The sequence below is a fragment of the Coturnix japonica genome, chromosome 2 (genome assembly GCF_001577835.2).
Source record: "Coturnix japonica isolate 7356 chromosome 2, Coturnix japonica 2.1, whole genome shotgun sequence".
Lineage (NCBI taxonomy): Eukaryota > Metazoa > Chordata > Aves > Galliformes > Phasianidae > Coturnix > Coturnix japonica.
Window position 1 is genome coordinate 131,060,446 of NC_029517.1, and position 16,034 is coordinate 131,076,479.

The following is a 16,034-nucleotide window of genomic DNA, read 5'->3' on the forward strand; positions in this document are numbered from 1 at the left end:
CAACTGAAAAAATACAGAGCATAGCAATTACTCCAGTATGTGTAATTCCAGTGTTCATGACAGAGAGGAAATCCTCATTACATGTATCTGGTACTTGTTACTTGGCATCATTCTAATACAAGCAAACATTTTTCTTTCCTCTTCAAAAAAAGCTATGAGTTTAAGCATAAGAAAATAGAGATTTTTGAGTGATTATACCCTGCATTCCAGTAGGACACTTCTGCCCAAACTGCTATCAGCCACTATTAACAACTCCACAATCTTGTAAAATGAAATAACCAACTTCACGTTAATTTCTCTCTGAAGCACATCTAAAAGATGTTTACAAACTCTATTTTATTCCATCTTCTTAAGAATACAAATATACACATCAGAAACGATCTCTACCAAGAAAAAATTTAATAGAGCAAAATGGTATCTCATGACAATGTTTGGTCAAGCTATCACATACAAAGCTGTCACAAAAACTCAGTCTCCAATCCATAATCTTCACTGGAGAGCTGCTTCTGCATTACAAGTTATAAATATTAACGCGCCTCATGTTAAAGGAGAATAGCACAAGGACTGGATAACTGCTTCTCAATGGTTCGGAAAACGCTGCTGAGGAAGAGGAAATTAAGAACTCACCATCATTGAGATCCTGCAGAAGATTTTCTTGGCACGAGAAGTCCAGCTTCACTTTAATGTTTACAACAAACGTTGCGATCTTTCCAGGTTTTAGAGGAAACTGGGAGAGCGTATCTTCAAGCTTCCAACTCAGGAAGTCTCCATACAGCTTCTCTGTATTAAAATAAGCAAATATTTCATGAGTATAATCACCATGATAAGAATATTTAATTTCATAACTGCTGTGCAGAGCATTAACTGATTCCTCATTTTCTGTCTATGTGATATACACATACATTGTGCCATAGGCAGCATTAAATATAAATTCTGTAGACTCAAGAACATAGCCTGAAAAGTGTACATAGCGCTGTCCCTGGAGGTGTTCAAGGCCAGGTTGGATGGGACCCTGGGCAACCTGGTCTAGTGTTAGATGTGTGGGTTGGCAGCCCTGCCTGTGATAGGGGGGTTGGAGTTTGATGATCCTTCAGGTCCCTTCCAACCTGAGCCATTCTATGATTCTATTACTTTATGATCAAGAGCCTTCAACAAAAGCAAAAAAGCAATCCATGGCATTCTATGAAGTTTATGAAGTTTAGGTAAGGGAATTGTTTTTATTATTATTATTATTATTATTTTAGACAGAAGAGGTTTCTGAGTACTGGAACAGTCTAATTCAGCTGCTCTAGAAGTAGCAGGTGGTGATCACTTGTTCACCTGTTTTTTCTTATTACAACCCATGAGTTTTCTCACCTTTGCCCCTGCAGTTCTCTCCCATGTCCATGGCAGCAGGGGAGAGTAAGTGAGCAACTCGGTGAGAGGGAGCCCACCATATCCATAAATCCATTAATATTTGCAAGACCATAAACAGGTAAGGTCTATGTATGTAACGTAAAAGGTCTATGTATGTAACGTAAACTTGACTGGGAGCATTACAGAGATATTTACTGATTCATGGCAGCACATATCACTGCAAGAAATGCTGACACGTTATTCTAAAGGCTCATTTAAAAACAATTCAAGCAATGTTTTGCTTAAGGAGCAGAGAGCAATCACAGAGCTCGTTTCTGCTCTGTACCAGCCTACTACATTTACAAGCAAGTTAATGTATTGGCACTTCAAGGCCTTTCCACAGTCAACATCTTTGAGAAAACAGTGGGAAGACTGTCTCAGCTATGCTCTAGAATTAAAATCTAACATGAATAATTAGAATTCCAGCCAGAAGTTCATTCATTTGCCCAGAAACAGCTGCATCCAGAAAAACAAGTGAATATTTTTTCATTAACTTCTACCTATATGATAAACGCTTTGCCTGAAATAATTGCCTTCATTCTTCCCTCATCAAATCAATATTATAGACTTCTCTATAAGACGAAAAATATGGCAAAAATAAAAAAAAAATCCTACTAATAGTTGTTTCCATAAAGGCACCTCCATCTCATCTAATGATTTAGCTCTAACAATCTCATTGCTCCAATTTTCATCCATGTTCAAGAAAATACATTTTACAAGCAGAGCAATCTCTATTCCTTGCTCATGGTAAGTAGAAACATAATAAGCTACAGGGATATTTTTCCTCAGAGCAAGCAAAGCAGAATGACATATCCCAAGTACTTGGGTGTATTTCCAGCTTAAAGAACAAGTTGTTTCCAAAATGTATTTCCATTAAGCAAAAAATTTATTTGAAGATATTAAGGGTGAAAAGACCTTCTGAGTGAAAACAACCCCTGCAGGTATTATGGTACCCAACAAATACTTACTAATTTAAGACCTGTAATTACAAGACAAAGCCTGAATGCTCAAATTGAAAGTTAATATTTAACTTGATTTTTCTTTGCTGTTTAACTATTGTTGGTTTATAATTCATTATTATTTTCTTTACCTTGTTTAGTAGTGAATATTACAATAAACTGTATCACAGCACTCGGATTTAAATCTTTCTCATTTTGCATTCAGTTGTTTTCAGAGTCTAAAATTCACATTCAACAGCTGAAGTTTCAAGCAACTTCTAGTCAGGAGTGTAAATTAGAAACCTTTTTTATCCTTTTATTAGGGAGTAAATCTCTAAAATCCTAACAAATATCCTGCAGTATCTTACCAGAGGTTCATAATTTCAGGTTCAACTCCAACATCTTCAGTTTTTAAGATCCATAAAAACAATTCCACATTGCATACAGAAACAGAACTGCAAGTATCCATTGTGAGAGTCATAATCTAAATGTTTTTACCTTCTCACCATCACAAGATCATACTGTTGTATAGAACAACACATACTGGGACTGCAATCTTGTCTAACAAAATTATTTGCCTGTAACCAGTTCACAACAACCATAAAATGCCAACACACAGAGGCAGGCAGCTTTGAAAGGGGATTAAGCAGATTTAATTAGTGAGCTATCTAAAGAGGACTATACGGGGATACACTAAAGATACACTAAAGATACTAGGTACACTAGAAACCCAATTGTGGCCAGACTTGAGAGCTCTCCCAAAGTCTTCGGTAGACCGTAGACCTTAGGTAGAGCTCCTAAGGCTCTATGAATTCTTGAACCATCAGCCCTAATAGAGCATCTTACACCTCTGTCTTACTTTCTGTAGCAGAATTGTGAGGGTGAGGGTTAGGGGCACAGAACCTTATACTTAACTGCAACACTAAGCAGATAGCCTTAAAATTGCAGATGTAACTTAAAGCATCAGAAGAAATGTATGTAGGTGGAACAGTGTTCTGAGTTGCAATTTACTGACAAATAAATATATTATGATAAACACAGCAGGATAAAAAGATGCAGTTCAGCCTGGAGGACCACTAAGTCTTTAACAACATTACAGACAATTTAACTGAAATGCTTGGGACAGAGAAGGAAAAGGTTTAAAGGTAAGGACAGAAAGAAACAAAGTACAAAGAAAAAAACGTAGCAGACTATGGCTGATGGTTAAATTCTGGTAAGACCACAGCCAAGACAACTGCTGCTTCTAAAGCTGAGCTTCTGAGAGGAAACAGAAATGCAAGAGCACAAAAAGATGACACCAGAATGCTCTGTATCTCTGAATTCAAGAAACAAAAGCATGCTGAATACAAGGAGGATAAATACCTGAACACAAAAATGAGATTTGTTTCAAGGCAACAGAACTCCACAGACTTTCACAGTAATCTGTGTCTCTACTTCTTGATGCCACACCAGCTTAGCTATACATCCCCAGCAGAATACACAGGACCCTGAAGTAACTATCAGTTCTAAATGTACAGATATTCATACAGATTAACGTCAAGCACGTGTAATCCTAGTAAAAGCAGAAGCTGTGATTTTACCAAGGTAGAATAACCAGTAGGCTTTGTGAAAATGTGGAACCACAGACTGTGCACGTCAGAAATATAAGGTTAAAAACACCAACAATTTGTGTGCCCATAGGCAGCTAAACCATATTGCTATTATATTTTATTTCAGATCGAGGGAACCAGCATCTTTCAAACTGAGGAGATAATTACAGAGTAGAATACTCTGGACTCTTAGGACTCAGACCTAACAGACAGGAATAGACTTGCAGTCCTTGCTACATTCTTTACAATGTAAATGTATCTTGAAGAGCTGCTTCCAAGCAATTAAAAAATATCCTTACAAGACAACAAAAACTTGCTCTAAACTCAGAACCATTTAACATTCATCCTGGAAAAAAGGAGTATCTTAAAACGTCCTGAATAACTGTGTCAACCAGTGTGAGCAGAAAGGAGAAGACTTGAGCTGAGAAATCCTACAGCAAAACCACAGCAGATAGACTGAGGCTGGACTAACAGCACTCACTGTCCTTCTCTGACAGTATCTTCAGACTAATGGCCACAAAGTCTCCCTGCATTCACAGCTCTCTGCAGACCATAATCCAACTCTAGAACAAAAAAATGTTGTAGTTTTGGTTGGAAAAAAGGGTAAATAGACATCTGCAATTCTTAAAAATAGCTACCTGGTCTTCAGAGTAGATTTTTCTCATTTCCGATCAGGCGCAGATAAACAGCTGAGACCGCAAGCAAATGCTTTCAAAGGCCATGAAAAGAACAGTGTTGGAAATGTGAATTTATTTCCATATCTTTAAGTTCCAGACAGAAATCACTTTAGAAAAGATCAGTGAGGATTGGTTGCTTCCATCACCTAAGCTCATTCAGCATGTGCAGCTGGTGCTCACTACTACAGCCTTTTAGTCTGGTAAGAATGCGTGGCATTGCTTCTCTCAATGCTTCCAGCTTCAAAAACAGATGAGGGTCACCTTTTCTCCTGAATGTACTAAATAGCTGAGTTACAAAAGCCTTCAAAGTGAACCCCTTAATTCTGACATAACAGTCCTCCGGCAAGAGCTGACTAGAGATGGAGGATGGAAAATCATCCCTTTGCACATTATTGTTCTAAAAATGTATTAGACCATCTGACATGGCAAGGGACAACATGAAGTGACACAGCTGGCCTTCACAGCATCCATGTGATGCCTGATTTACAGATATCACAGCCTGGTAGACAACACTGGTATAATGAGACATTAAAAGACATGATAGGGACATTTATTGTGGCAATACGACAACTCCCTTTTTCTGATTTGCTTCAGGATCTGTTCCAGGACACAGGGCTCTGACTGCCCCTTTGTAGATGGCACCAGTGTGACAGCACTCCAAATACTGTGTTCTATTTTGAGTCCCTCAGTGCATGAGGTACAGTCTGCTGCTCAAGTAGGCAGAGAAGAGCAACAAAACTGGTGAAGGGACAGGAAAACAAGACTTAAATGAAGCAGCTGTGGGAACAAGAAGCTGTCACAATCTGGAGAAGAGAAGGCTGAGGGAAACCTTATCATTCTCAGGAAGTAGTTGAAAGGAGGTTCTAACCAGCTGGTCATCAGTCTTATTTTCCAGGTGACAAGTGAGAGGACACAAGGATATGGCCCCAAGTTGTGCCAGGGGAGGTTAAGATTGGATATGAGAAAGATTTTTTTCACTGAAGAGGTCGCTAGTCATTGGGATAGGCCGTTTAGAGACACAGGGGTACCCCCAACTTGGGGGGTATTCCAGAGACTTGTGGCCTTTGTGCTTATGGGCATGGTTTACCGATGGGACTTTGTAGTGTTACATTGATGGTTTGAGTTGGCAAATGAAGATGCCAACCAGCTCTCAAGGAGACCCTGAGTAGCATGCATGGCAGCCATATTTCAGGTAAGATAGTAAAGACAATTATCGCCATACTTAAGAATATGCAAGAGGTAGTCAGATACACGGAGAGTTTATGTTATGTTTAAGATGTTAATATGAAAGAAAGTGAAAGATGAAGTGAAATTTAAGTTTTACTGAATTCACAGTTGAATGCATCAAGTTTTCTCCTTATCCCTTGACCATTCTAATGGTGATATTACAAAGGTTTTAATGTTGTCGTTGTCAAGAGTCTCTTTTTCCAAATTTTGAATGCTTTTAGCTACATAACGTTATATACAAAGAGTCTGATTAGCACATTCAGTTAGATGACTCCTGTACTCTTCTGTTCAATGCACTTCACAACATTCACTTCACTCACACTGTAGTCTTTCCTTCACAAACACATAGCAAGAACTTCGCACAGTAGGAGCACCTTGAAATTACTGAAATAAAAACCAGTAAACCATTTTACTTCGGCTTTTGAAATTATTCTTGGTAACAACTCCCCGACAGAAAATCTATTCTTAGTTGATTGGCAACTCCTTGTCTCTCAAGTTGCAGAGAAGAGGATACGCTCTTGAAAAAAAAAAAAAAGAGAAGCCTGAATGCTGAAAAGAGCAAAAAACACCAGGTATCACATCGCATTTTAATCATCTGGCACTGACAGAATAAAATCTACAATCAAATAAAATCTTTCTATTGTATGTACGGATTCTACTGCTTGTCATCTGCAGTTCTTCTGTTAATATCATTTTCTTAATGATGCCTCACAGGACAACAGAACTGACAGACCCTCACAAGGAGGCGATATCTGCCTCAGCCTATTGGTTAAATGTAAGCATGTACGGGGTACTTTAGGAGAAGTGAAAGCAGGAAACGTACTGCGTGCTTCTTCTGTATCTTCAATTCAATCTTTTAATTCAAAATTGCTCATTTTATCTGTGCTGTGCTTTTTTTTTTTAAGTGTCTCATCCCACATTTTCCTATCGCTTTCTGAGTAAGCTAGAAGTAGGCTTATTTATTTCCTTCCCTTCAAGTAGGAGAAGATTAGTTCTAATGGTAATTCATTTAATTAACTAATCACTGTACACAGACATAAGGAGAAGGTAATTTAGACTCAACAATCTTACTTTTCACCAATTTTTTCCCCTTCATGAAGTTTTAGGTTGTGTTTTTGTTGGGTTTTTGTTGTTGCTGTTGTGTTGTTCTTTTTTTGGTTTTGCTTTCCAACCAACACTAAAATGAATTTTAGACTCCTGAAAAAAACAGACGATCCCTTGACATACAGATAGTTACACATTTTCCTTCATTTTCTTTCTGCACATTCTTACATTTTCATGTTTATACAAAAATGATTTGAAGCTTTTTAACAGGGATTATGTTCGCCTTAAGTTGACCTAAAATAAATATCCTATAAACATAACTAGCCCTGCTTTTATTTATGGAAAAGATTATTATTCCTAACTTAACAGCATACAAACCCTTGGTGTTGACTGTTTTCGCTGTGACCTCTAACGTTTCCAATGGTTCTGTTCCAATGTTTTCCAACTTAATGATCAGCTGTTGAGTCTCCCCATTGTAAAGCTGGACAGATACACTGGTGGAGATTTCATCTCCTGAAGAAGGCTGAAGTGTATGAGCAGACCTACAAAATGTGACAAACATGCAAAGAGTATTACAATAAGCGTGTTCAAAGCTTGTCCAACTTATTACATTCTGTTAGCCATTCTTCAAAGATTCAAAACCTACGGCTCTGAAACCTTGAAGATACTTGACATCATTTTCCATTCTAATTTTAGCCACGTTCATTTTTTTAAACGGAAGGCAAATGTTAGTGTTGTGCACAAACAACATAAAAATGTCTTCGTGACTGAAAGTCTGTTAAAAAAAAAACACTAAAAAAAAAACACTAAAAAAAAAAAAAGAACAAAAAAAGCAATTGCAGGTTATCAGAATGAGCAGACTTGAAATAAGTAACGTCTGATCTGCCAAGTATTTGAACACCAGGTCTGAGTACTATAAAAAGAGAAAAGGAATCAGGGGGAGCAAGTTGAACACCACAGCAGGTAACAGTGAGAGCCATCTGCAGGATCCTGCACTGCTTTCTGATCAGCCCATCAGATCTGCAAAAATTAGAGTAAATTCAACCAGTAGCTGAATCCTCAGATGAGATGAAACCTTTCCACGTACAAAGGAGGATAGATTAGTTTGCATTGTTAAGCACTGCCACACTTCACCAACATACTGTCAATGTGCTATAAGAACAGACAAGCAGAACTGACTGCTTTAAGCAACTGATCATCCAGAAACAGGTTGCTGAAGAGATCATAAACAGTATCACAAGTATAAAGATATACTTAACAGTACAACATGTATATTAAAAAAAATAAATAAATTTTTAAAAAAGAGATAAAAAAAAGCACCTGTTAGAGAAAATGAATGGAAATATAAAGTTTCAGAAATCTAAAAACTTATTTAAACAGAGTATCAAGTATTTATAACAAATGTAGCAAACCAGACAATTATTGAAATAGGAGATATTCACAGTGCTGTAGTGACACATGGACAAAGGAGAACTGAGCAGTGACCTTGAACTTTGCTGGAAAGAAGTAACAAGGAAACAGTCAGTGACTGAGTGCAGTGGACAGCAGAAACCATAAACCTCATGGGAGTGGATCCTGGAAGAAATTCACTCTTCGAAAGGTGAAAAAGTGAATACAGATGAACTCTTCAGAACATGAATGAAGGAGGGAGGGTTACAGAAAAAAGACAGATGGGCAGAGGTTCAGTTTTTGACTGTATTCTGCATGATAATGCAAAGTGGTCAGAAGGGATCACAGATACAAGAGCAAAAGTTATTGAGATTAATGACTGATACATTTGTTGGTAAGCCCAGGTTCAGTAACTTCTTTTGGCAGTTATTTCTGCTGTCTTTCCTTCATACCCTGCCTCTCCCTAGCACAGCCTCAGCAGAAACATCAGAGTAGATTTTAGATAACGAATTCTTAGAACACATTTTCCGATCATTTGAATATTAGTGCTATGTATATACTATCATTACAGCACTGCGACATTTGGGCATTTGGATTGCCAACAAAGGAAAAAAAAAGGAGAGAATTTCTCAATTACTTTCTTCCTCTTCATGTAAGGAGGAAAGTATTAAGGACTGCATACTAACAAATCAAAATAATGGCCAGTTTTCATGCATAAATCTACACACCTGAATCCAAGCTAATTCATCTTTTACACCCTTTGAATGACCTTTAACACAGGTTTAACACACATTCTTAAATCCAAGTATTGTAAGCCCTCAACCAGATAGCATAGTTTGCCATTCCCAGTTAGAAGGCATTAGGTTTATTGTCAGCTTACAAGGCATCAGGACTGAAATCATAGAATTATTCAGGTTGGAAAAGATCTTAAAGATCATTGAGTCCAACCACAACCAAACCATACTACCCTAACTAACAACCCTCTGCTAAATCATGTCCCTGAGCACCACATCCAAATGGTTTTTAAACACATGAAGTGAACCCATCCTGACCAACATGTAACAGTAGTTTGACTATGCATAACTTAGCCACAATCTTCCTTCTGTCCACACCTGATTTACTTTAATTCTGTTACCTCTGCATGGCACACCTATGGTCTTACATGGATAGCAATAAGAAGTGGTAGGTAAAATGAGAGGGATATGATGTAGCAAAGTGGAGTACTAGCATCAGATAAGATGATGCAAATGCTTAGCAATGCAGATCCCACAGCTATTAACAATTTACTAACAGTCAGTTAAAGAAATGAAGAGCTGGAGAAAATAAATCCAGGGCAACAAGGGAAACAAAGAACAAGAGCCTAATATATGAAAAAAGCATCCCATACATCTGTATGAACTTGAATGTTCCAGGGAGCTCAAGTGAAGGCAGAGCATGGTTACAAGGCGTATTAGCAACCATAAAAATAGCCTGATGTATGTCTAAGTGGAAAAAAATAAAGAGTAAAAACGACATCAGCATGTGTTCCTCATGGTGAAGGTTTCCAGATGCGGACAACTCACCGTAACATTGGCTACAGGCTGAAAATGCCATCCTTAGGACCCAGAGGAGAAGTGGGAGGGTGAGGATAACACCAGGAAAACAGGTAGGAAGTGCATGTATAACAATTTTAAATGCACTATCCTGTATAGACAATAATTTTAAATTCACTATTTCTTTTTCTTCTTTCCTGAATAGTACATGTAACAGTGAACATAGTAACAATGATTCCTTAATTAGGCTGCTCAGATACAAACTTTAAGTTCTTGGCTCTTTGTCCATAAACAAAATGTTGAGGATAAGAACACCATGGAAGCGTTTCAGTACATTAGGAAGCAGTGATGATGCCAGGCACACCAGCCTGCAGCTTCAAAAGTTTCTAGGTCCTGTGGAACTGACTGACACTCCTTTAAGTTCATCCACATGACAAAACTTCCATAACTTTATTTATGCATTTGTCTTCCTCCCCATCAGTTTTCCTTTTTAAAAGCTTTGCCGCCAACGTTTCACTCAGTAGTGTAGTATTTTTATATCACTTAAATTTATTCATAAACATGTGTATAAATACCTATAATAACAAAAATAGCTACTGAGTCATTCTCAATCCATGGGAAGATAAATTAAATCTGCCAAGCTGAGCTTAATAAACTGACCTTTCACAACATAACTGTTCCAAAACAAAACACAGGTACACACAGAAAGGCCTGGAATTATTGTTGCCAATATGACTATCTCAAAATCTCAAAATCTCTCTTTGTTCAACCAACACTGGAATAGATGAAACAGAGCTATATGTCTTTAGCTGACCCTCCAAACAAACCTTGAAGTCACTCACAAAATACAGTATTGAGATTATCTCAAAGACTTCAAAAATAAATGAACTGGGAATAAACTCAATAAAATTACCTTAAACAGAAGTTAACATTCCCAGTCAGAAAGACTTCCTTTCAGTAACACAGCTAAGATGTTGGTAGGATGGGTCTCAAAACAAATGTAAACATAAAACATACTGGCAATATATAAGAAAAGCTGACTGTAAATTAACAGTGTTCTGTTATTTCTTTACAATGCTTTTCTCCAGAGGATAAAGCAGAGCTGACAAGAGCTACATAATGCAATTTACTGTCAAAAAGTCTGAGAGAAGGACAAAGTGGTTGCAGAGAGAAACTTCTTTGGCATACTGCAAGGTATCAAGGAGCACATCCAAATATCCAGTACGCTGCAAGAGCTGAGACTGAACACAGAAACTAAAGCATCTGTGAAGATGCTTTTCAAGAAGAAACTAAGAGCAAATTTAACACCAATGAACAAGGAAATTTACACAAACATACAAAGAAAATCTCGTTTATGTTCTACATCATCAGCAGAGCACATAGGGCCATTCTTTCTGTTTGCATGGGAAACACGGGTGTAAACAATTTGCTCCCTAAGCCAGCCACACCCCTTCACTACGTGCTCAGTCATCAGTTCAACTCTGAGCTACCAGTCCCCTACAACAGTTAAACCATACAGACTGAATATATAGCCAATATTATAATAACCAATTCACTAGCATGCAACACAACTACAGTGTTTTACTATTTTGCTGTCTTCATTGGGGTATTACTTTCATATCTTTGCAACAAAATGCTACCAATGCAACCCATTCCACATAAGAAAAGTGAAATTTTTTGATCCTTCGATGTCGGCTCTTCCTATCATTGTGAAGCAGAATTCACCAAGCGTTGGATTGTTCACCCACTAATAGGGAACGTGAGCTGGGTTTAGACCGTCGTGAGACAGGTTAGTTTTACCCTACTGATGATGTGTCGTTGCGCTAGTAAATCCATAAATATGGAAAAATCATATCCAAACTAAATACTTTGAGTTATTAAGTACGCTATACTGAAGAATAGAACAAGAAGAGGAATCAGGAAGCAACAAAATGTTGTTTGCAGATCTATAGCTAAAAGGAACCTTTAAAATTAACAAAATCCTCCACAATTTGCAAAATGGTAGATGGATGGCAAGACTCTGGTACAGTGATCAACAGGCTACTTAATAGGTGAGTGCTCTCAGCAAAAGCTGAGCTGAATTAATGTCCTACCAGCTCTCTCTAAAGTTGTGAAGTTAGTCACATTCTTTACCCAAAAATAAAGCTTAAGAAGAAAGAAAAAAAAAGGGAAAAAAAAAAAAATCAACCACTTTTAGCCTACACACAATTGTGATGTGATTGACGTGTTTGTTGAGAGTATAAAGAGATTACTGTTGTTAATTCTTCCTATAACTTTTAAACATATTGCTTCTGCAGTACAGTGTCTAGTTTGGAGCTTCCCCATCAAACAGAAATATAGAAATGCTGGAAAAAAATCCAGGACGGGAGTATCAGAACAATTAGGATGACAGAGTACATCACATACAAGGACAGATTCAAAGAGCTGTTTCTGAAAACGAGGAGACTTGAGGCAGAATTTTCCAGCTGTGGTCAGTCAATGAGATCATGTTCTGAGCAACCTCTTGTAACTTTATAGACACATTACTTGTCAGAGCTCATCCTGCTTTGAGCAACATCCTATACCAGATGATGTCTAATTGATCCCCTTCCAACCCGCAATATTTCATGGGTTACCACTTCACTATGAATATTTATGAATACTAATACTTCAATATTACCAAATAAAATCCTCATTATATTCAGCTTCTCACCTTGGAAGGGAGGTACTGATCTGTAGCCTTGGCAAAGCTGGAATGACTTCAACAGTACAGCCATTGGTCTTGACTCCCGGTAGATTGTCCAGAAGGCAATCACTGAATACTCCAAAAACTGAGGTGTGGTAACCTGATTTTTTGTTAAAAATAATAACACAAGAATGTTACACATTCCCACATTCCTTTTGTTTTCTAAAAGATCTAATACACTAACGTTACCTACCAGAACTTGCCAGTGTTTCTACTGCCTAAAACACTACCTTCTCTATAGGAGAATCTTCTCAGGACACAAAATAGTTTAAAAAGAAGTTGCCAAATGCCCTAGGTAATATTATTAAATAAATAATAACTCATATTATACAGACCAACATTTCACAATACCTTATCACATCATCCATCAGTGCACATAACCTGTTACCTTTCAATTAATGTTGAGACTCTTCCAAAAAAAAATGACAGCAGAGTCTCTGGAGTATCCTGCAGATAATGCAACCCCAAGGCAAATGATTCTTATAAAAAGCTTGAATATGGATATATGCATTCACTTGCCATGAGATATCACAGCTTATACTCTAAAAGCTCAGTTTAGCAGTCAAATATCTCAACACCAATTCCTTGCCAAGCAATATATACCAACCTGTATCTGGAGGAAAATATAATCCATTGACATACAAGTAACAACCAAATACAGAAATCAACTCCTCTGCTTGCAATACATTTTTAGTATGTGAAACTAAAAGCGGACAACTACAGAACAAATGTTCCTGAATGCTTTGATGCTATTCTGTATTTACTGAAATAGTTTCTGAAGGGAAGAAGAAAAAAGAAAAAACAATACCAAGAAAGAAAGAAAACTCATTTTATGAGCAGGCAGAAAAGCATTTAGGAAAAACACAATAAAAGCAAAGCTTCTTCAAGTTCAGATCCATCTTCTTTTGGGCTGGATTTTATTAAAACACTTCTTTTCCTGTTATTTTATATTCTGAGAGCATGTACCTAAGATTGCATGTTGTTAATATGGCTCAGTACTACTACATGCTGCATCTACCATGTTCTACTGCATTTACCAGGAGTCTGATCTGCCAACTTTCTAAAAGAGTTCTTGTTTCTCTTCACTCACTAGGAAGACAATTCCATTTACCCTTATGAATGCAATGACATCTTGATTTCATCAGACTATGCGCATCAGCTAAATTGTTTCCACACAAGCAATCAGCAAAAATTTCTGTAGTGTTACATGAAAATGGTTAATTAAGAAAATGGAACTGAAAGATCATCTTCTGCCTTCTCAAGAAAAAAATTCAAGCCATTTTTCTCAGAAGCTTTCCACATTAAAACATTAATAAGATGGAGTTTGAGTTCATTATCCTGTTCCTTTCGTAATGAAGATACTGTAAATATGTCATTACCATTACAACCAACTGATTTTTTAGCACCATAGTATGGTTTCAATGAAGTCTAGCATCTCAAATAGTTATATTTGGGGTTTTGCTTGATTTTTCTGTTTTGTTTTGTTTTACTCTCTGAGAAGAATTCAGAGCAGCAAATGTATGAAGCACATCAATTTGAATTGTGCTCTACAATCACTCACACACATACAAAATACAGAGCAGAACGATGAAAGAAATCCCTTACCATTGATAGTGATCTGTCCAGTGGTTTGTGGAACACCAACAAGAGTTACTGGATACAAACCAGATTCTGCAGGTAGAGAAAGGGCTGCAGGCAGAGATTCGAATTCTACTCCTGCTGTCAAAAGACCCTGAAAAAAGTTGTACGACACAGATAAATCCATTTATGATATGCACTTAAATTGTAATCCCTTGCAATATATCATCCAAACTTTTACAGCTTATTCAAATTTGCACATAGCAATTGCTTTGGTTTAAAGTTCCAGTGACTTAAGCAGCCTCCTAGAATTACTGCAAGATTTGTATTCAATATAGAAGCTTGTGTTTTAGGATGTGTCTGAGCTGAGAATGATCTATGAAATACAAATAATTTATACCCAATGCACAGAAAAAAAAACCCACAAGGGATATAATCGGCAAGGTGTTTTGTTTTTTTTATAATCACATTTAATTGGACTTGTGACATTACATATATATTTGCTTACATTTTGGACAATGAAAATGAAACATCAATGGCAGTTCTTGCTTAGCTTTAATTAAAGTTCTAGGCCAGAAAAGATTTATTTATGGGGAAGGAACAAACTGAGTATTTACAGATAATATACTACGACTAGTTTTTTCTAACTAAGCTAAAAGTCTAAATTAGGAGTTGAATAAGGCATTCACCTCACTAAACTGACCACCTAACGTTTGCAGTTAGATTTCACGATTTCACAGAATCACAGAATGGTTTGAGTTGAAAGGAACCCCAAGGATCATCAATTTTCCGGCCCCTCTGTCACAGGCAGGGCCACCAACCTCCAGATCTGGTACTAGACCAGGCTGCCCAGGGCTCCATCCAACCTGGTCTTGAACACCTCCAGGGATGGGGCACTTAAAGCCTCCCTGGGCAACCTGTTCCAGCACCTCACCACTCTCTCTGTGAAGAACTTCCCCTGACATCTAATCTCAAATTTCCCTCCTTGAGCTTAAAACCATTTCCCCATGTTCTGTCACTCACTATCTACCTGAGTAAAACGTTGATTCCCCTTCTGTATATAATCCCCTTTTAAATAGTAGAAGGCTGCAATGAGGTCTCCTTGCAGCATTCTCTTCTCCAGGCTGAACAAGCCCAGCTCCCTCAGCCTGTCCTCATGGTGGAGCTGCTCCAGCCCTCTGATCATCTTAGCGGCCCTTCTCTGGACCTTCTCCAACAGCTCTCTGTCATTATCACATTGTGTGCCCCAGACCTGGACACAGTACTCCAGATGGGGCCTCACAAAGGCAGAGCAGAGAGGGACAATCTTCTCCCCGCTGTCCATCCCTCTTCTGATTGAGCCTGGGATACCATTGGCATTTATTCCCTTTGTATATAACAGAGTAATCTCTTAGCTCCCTGATGCAAAAACATGCCACAAAATAAGAAATGCAACCAAAAATACATTTACTTCATGGTCTACAGAACACATTATTTCCTCTGTAAATCAATCACTTTTTTTTAAGCTCAGTTAACGTATTTAAGATGCTTGAGTACAGTACATGCTGTTAAAAGTAACAAATGTTTTGTAAAAAACAGGAGTCTAAGTTACTTGCTGCTTATATATATAGAGAGAGATAGGGAATGATGATACCCAACGTTAGTCTCTCTAGCAATTAATGCAGTAAGTACAATTAGATTAAAACTTAACTGCAATGAAATGCTTCATAGGAATTTGAGAGTCTATAAAAGAAACAGATACTATGTTTGCAAAGACAGATGAAAAAGAAAGAAGCTTATGGTTTGAGGCTGAGAAAAACACGCAGAGACTTGAGGACTGAAGAAAGAGTTTAAGCAGCAGCAATGCTGGCCATACTTGTACTGCTTACCTTTAAAAACATCTATATTCATTTCTAATTCAACAGGATTCCAAATGGTGCACCTCCAAGGTTCACATCTGC

General features: G+C 37.6%; 1 protein-coding gene across 6 annotated transcripts in view; it reads right to left on the minus strand.

Moving 5' to 3' along the window:
- Positions 1-16,034, minus strand: part of TRAPPC9 (trafficking protein particle complex 9) — a 407,093-nt gene that overhangs the window by 342,799 nt on the left and 48,260 nt on the right. For all 6 annotated transcript variants that reach the window (XM_015856396.2, XM_015856397.2, XM_032442917.1 and 3 more), the window contains 4 exons: positions 14,122-14,248; positions 12,484-12,616; positions 7,249-7,412; positions 628-780 (listed from right to left, as the gene is read on the minus strand). In XM_015856396.2, coding sequence (XP_015711882.1) covers positions 628-780; positions 7,249-7,412; positions 12,484-12,616; positions 14,122-14,248 — 577 coding nt within the window. The remainder of the gene's footprint in view (positions 1-627; positions 781-7,248; positions 7,413-12,483; positions 12,617-14,121; positions 14,249-16,034) is intronic.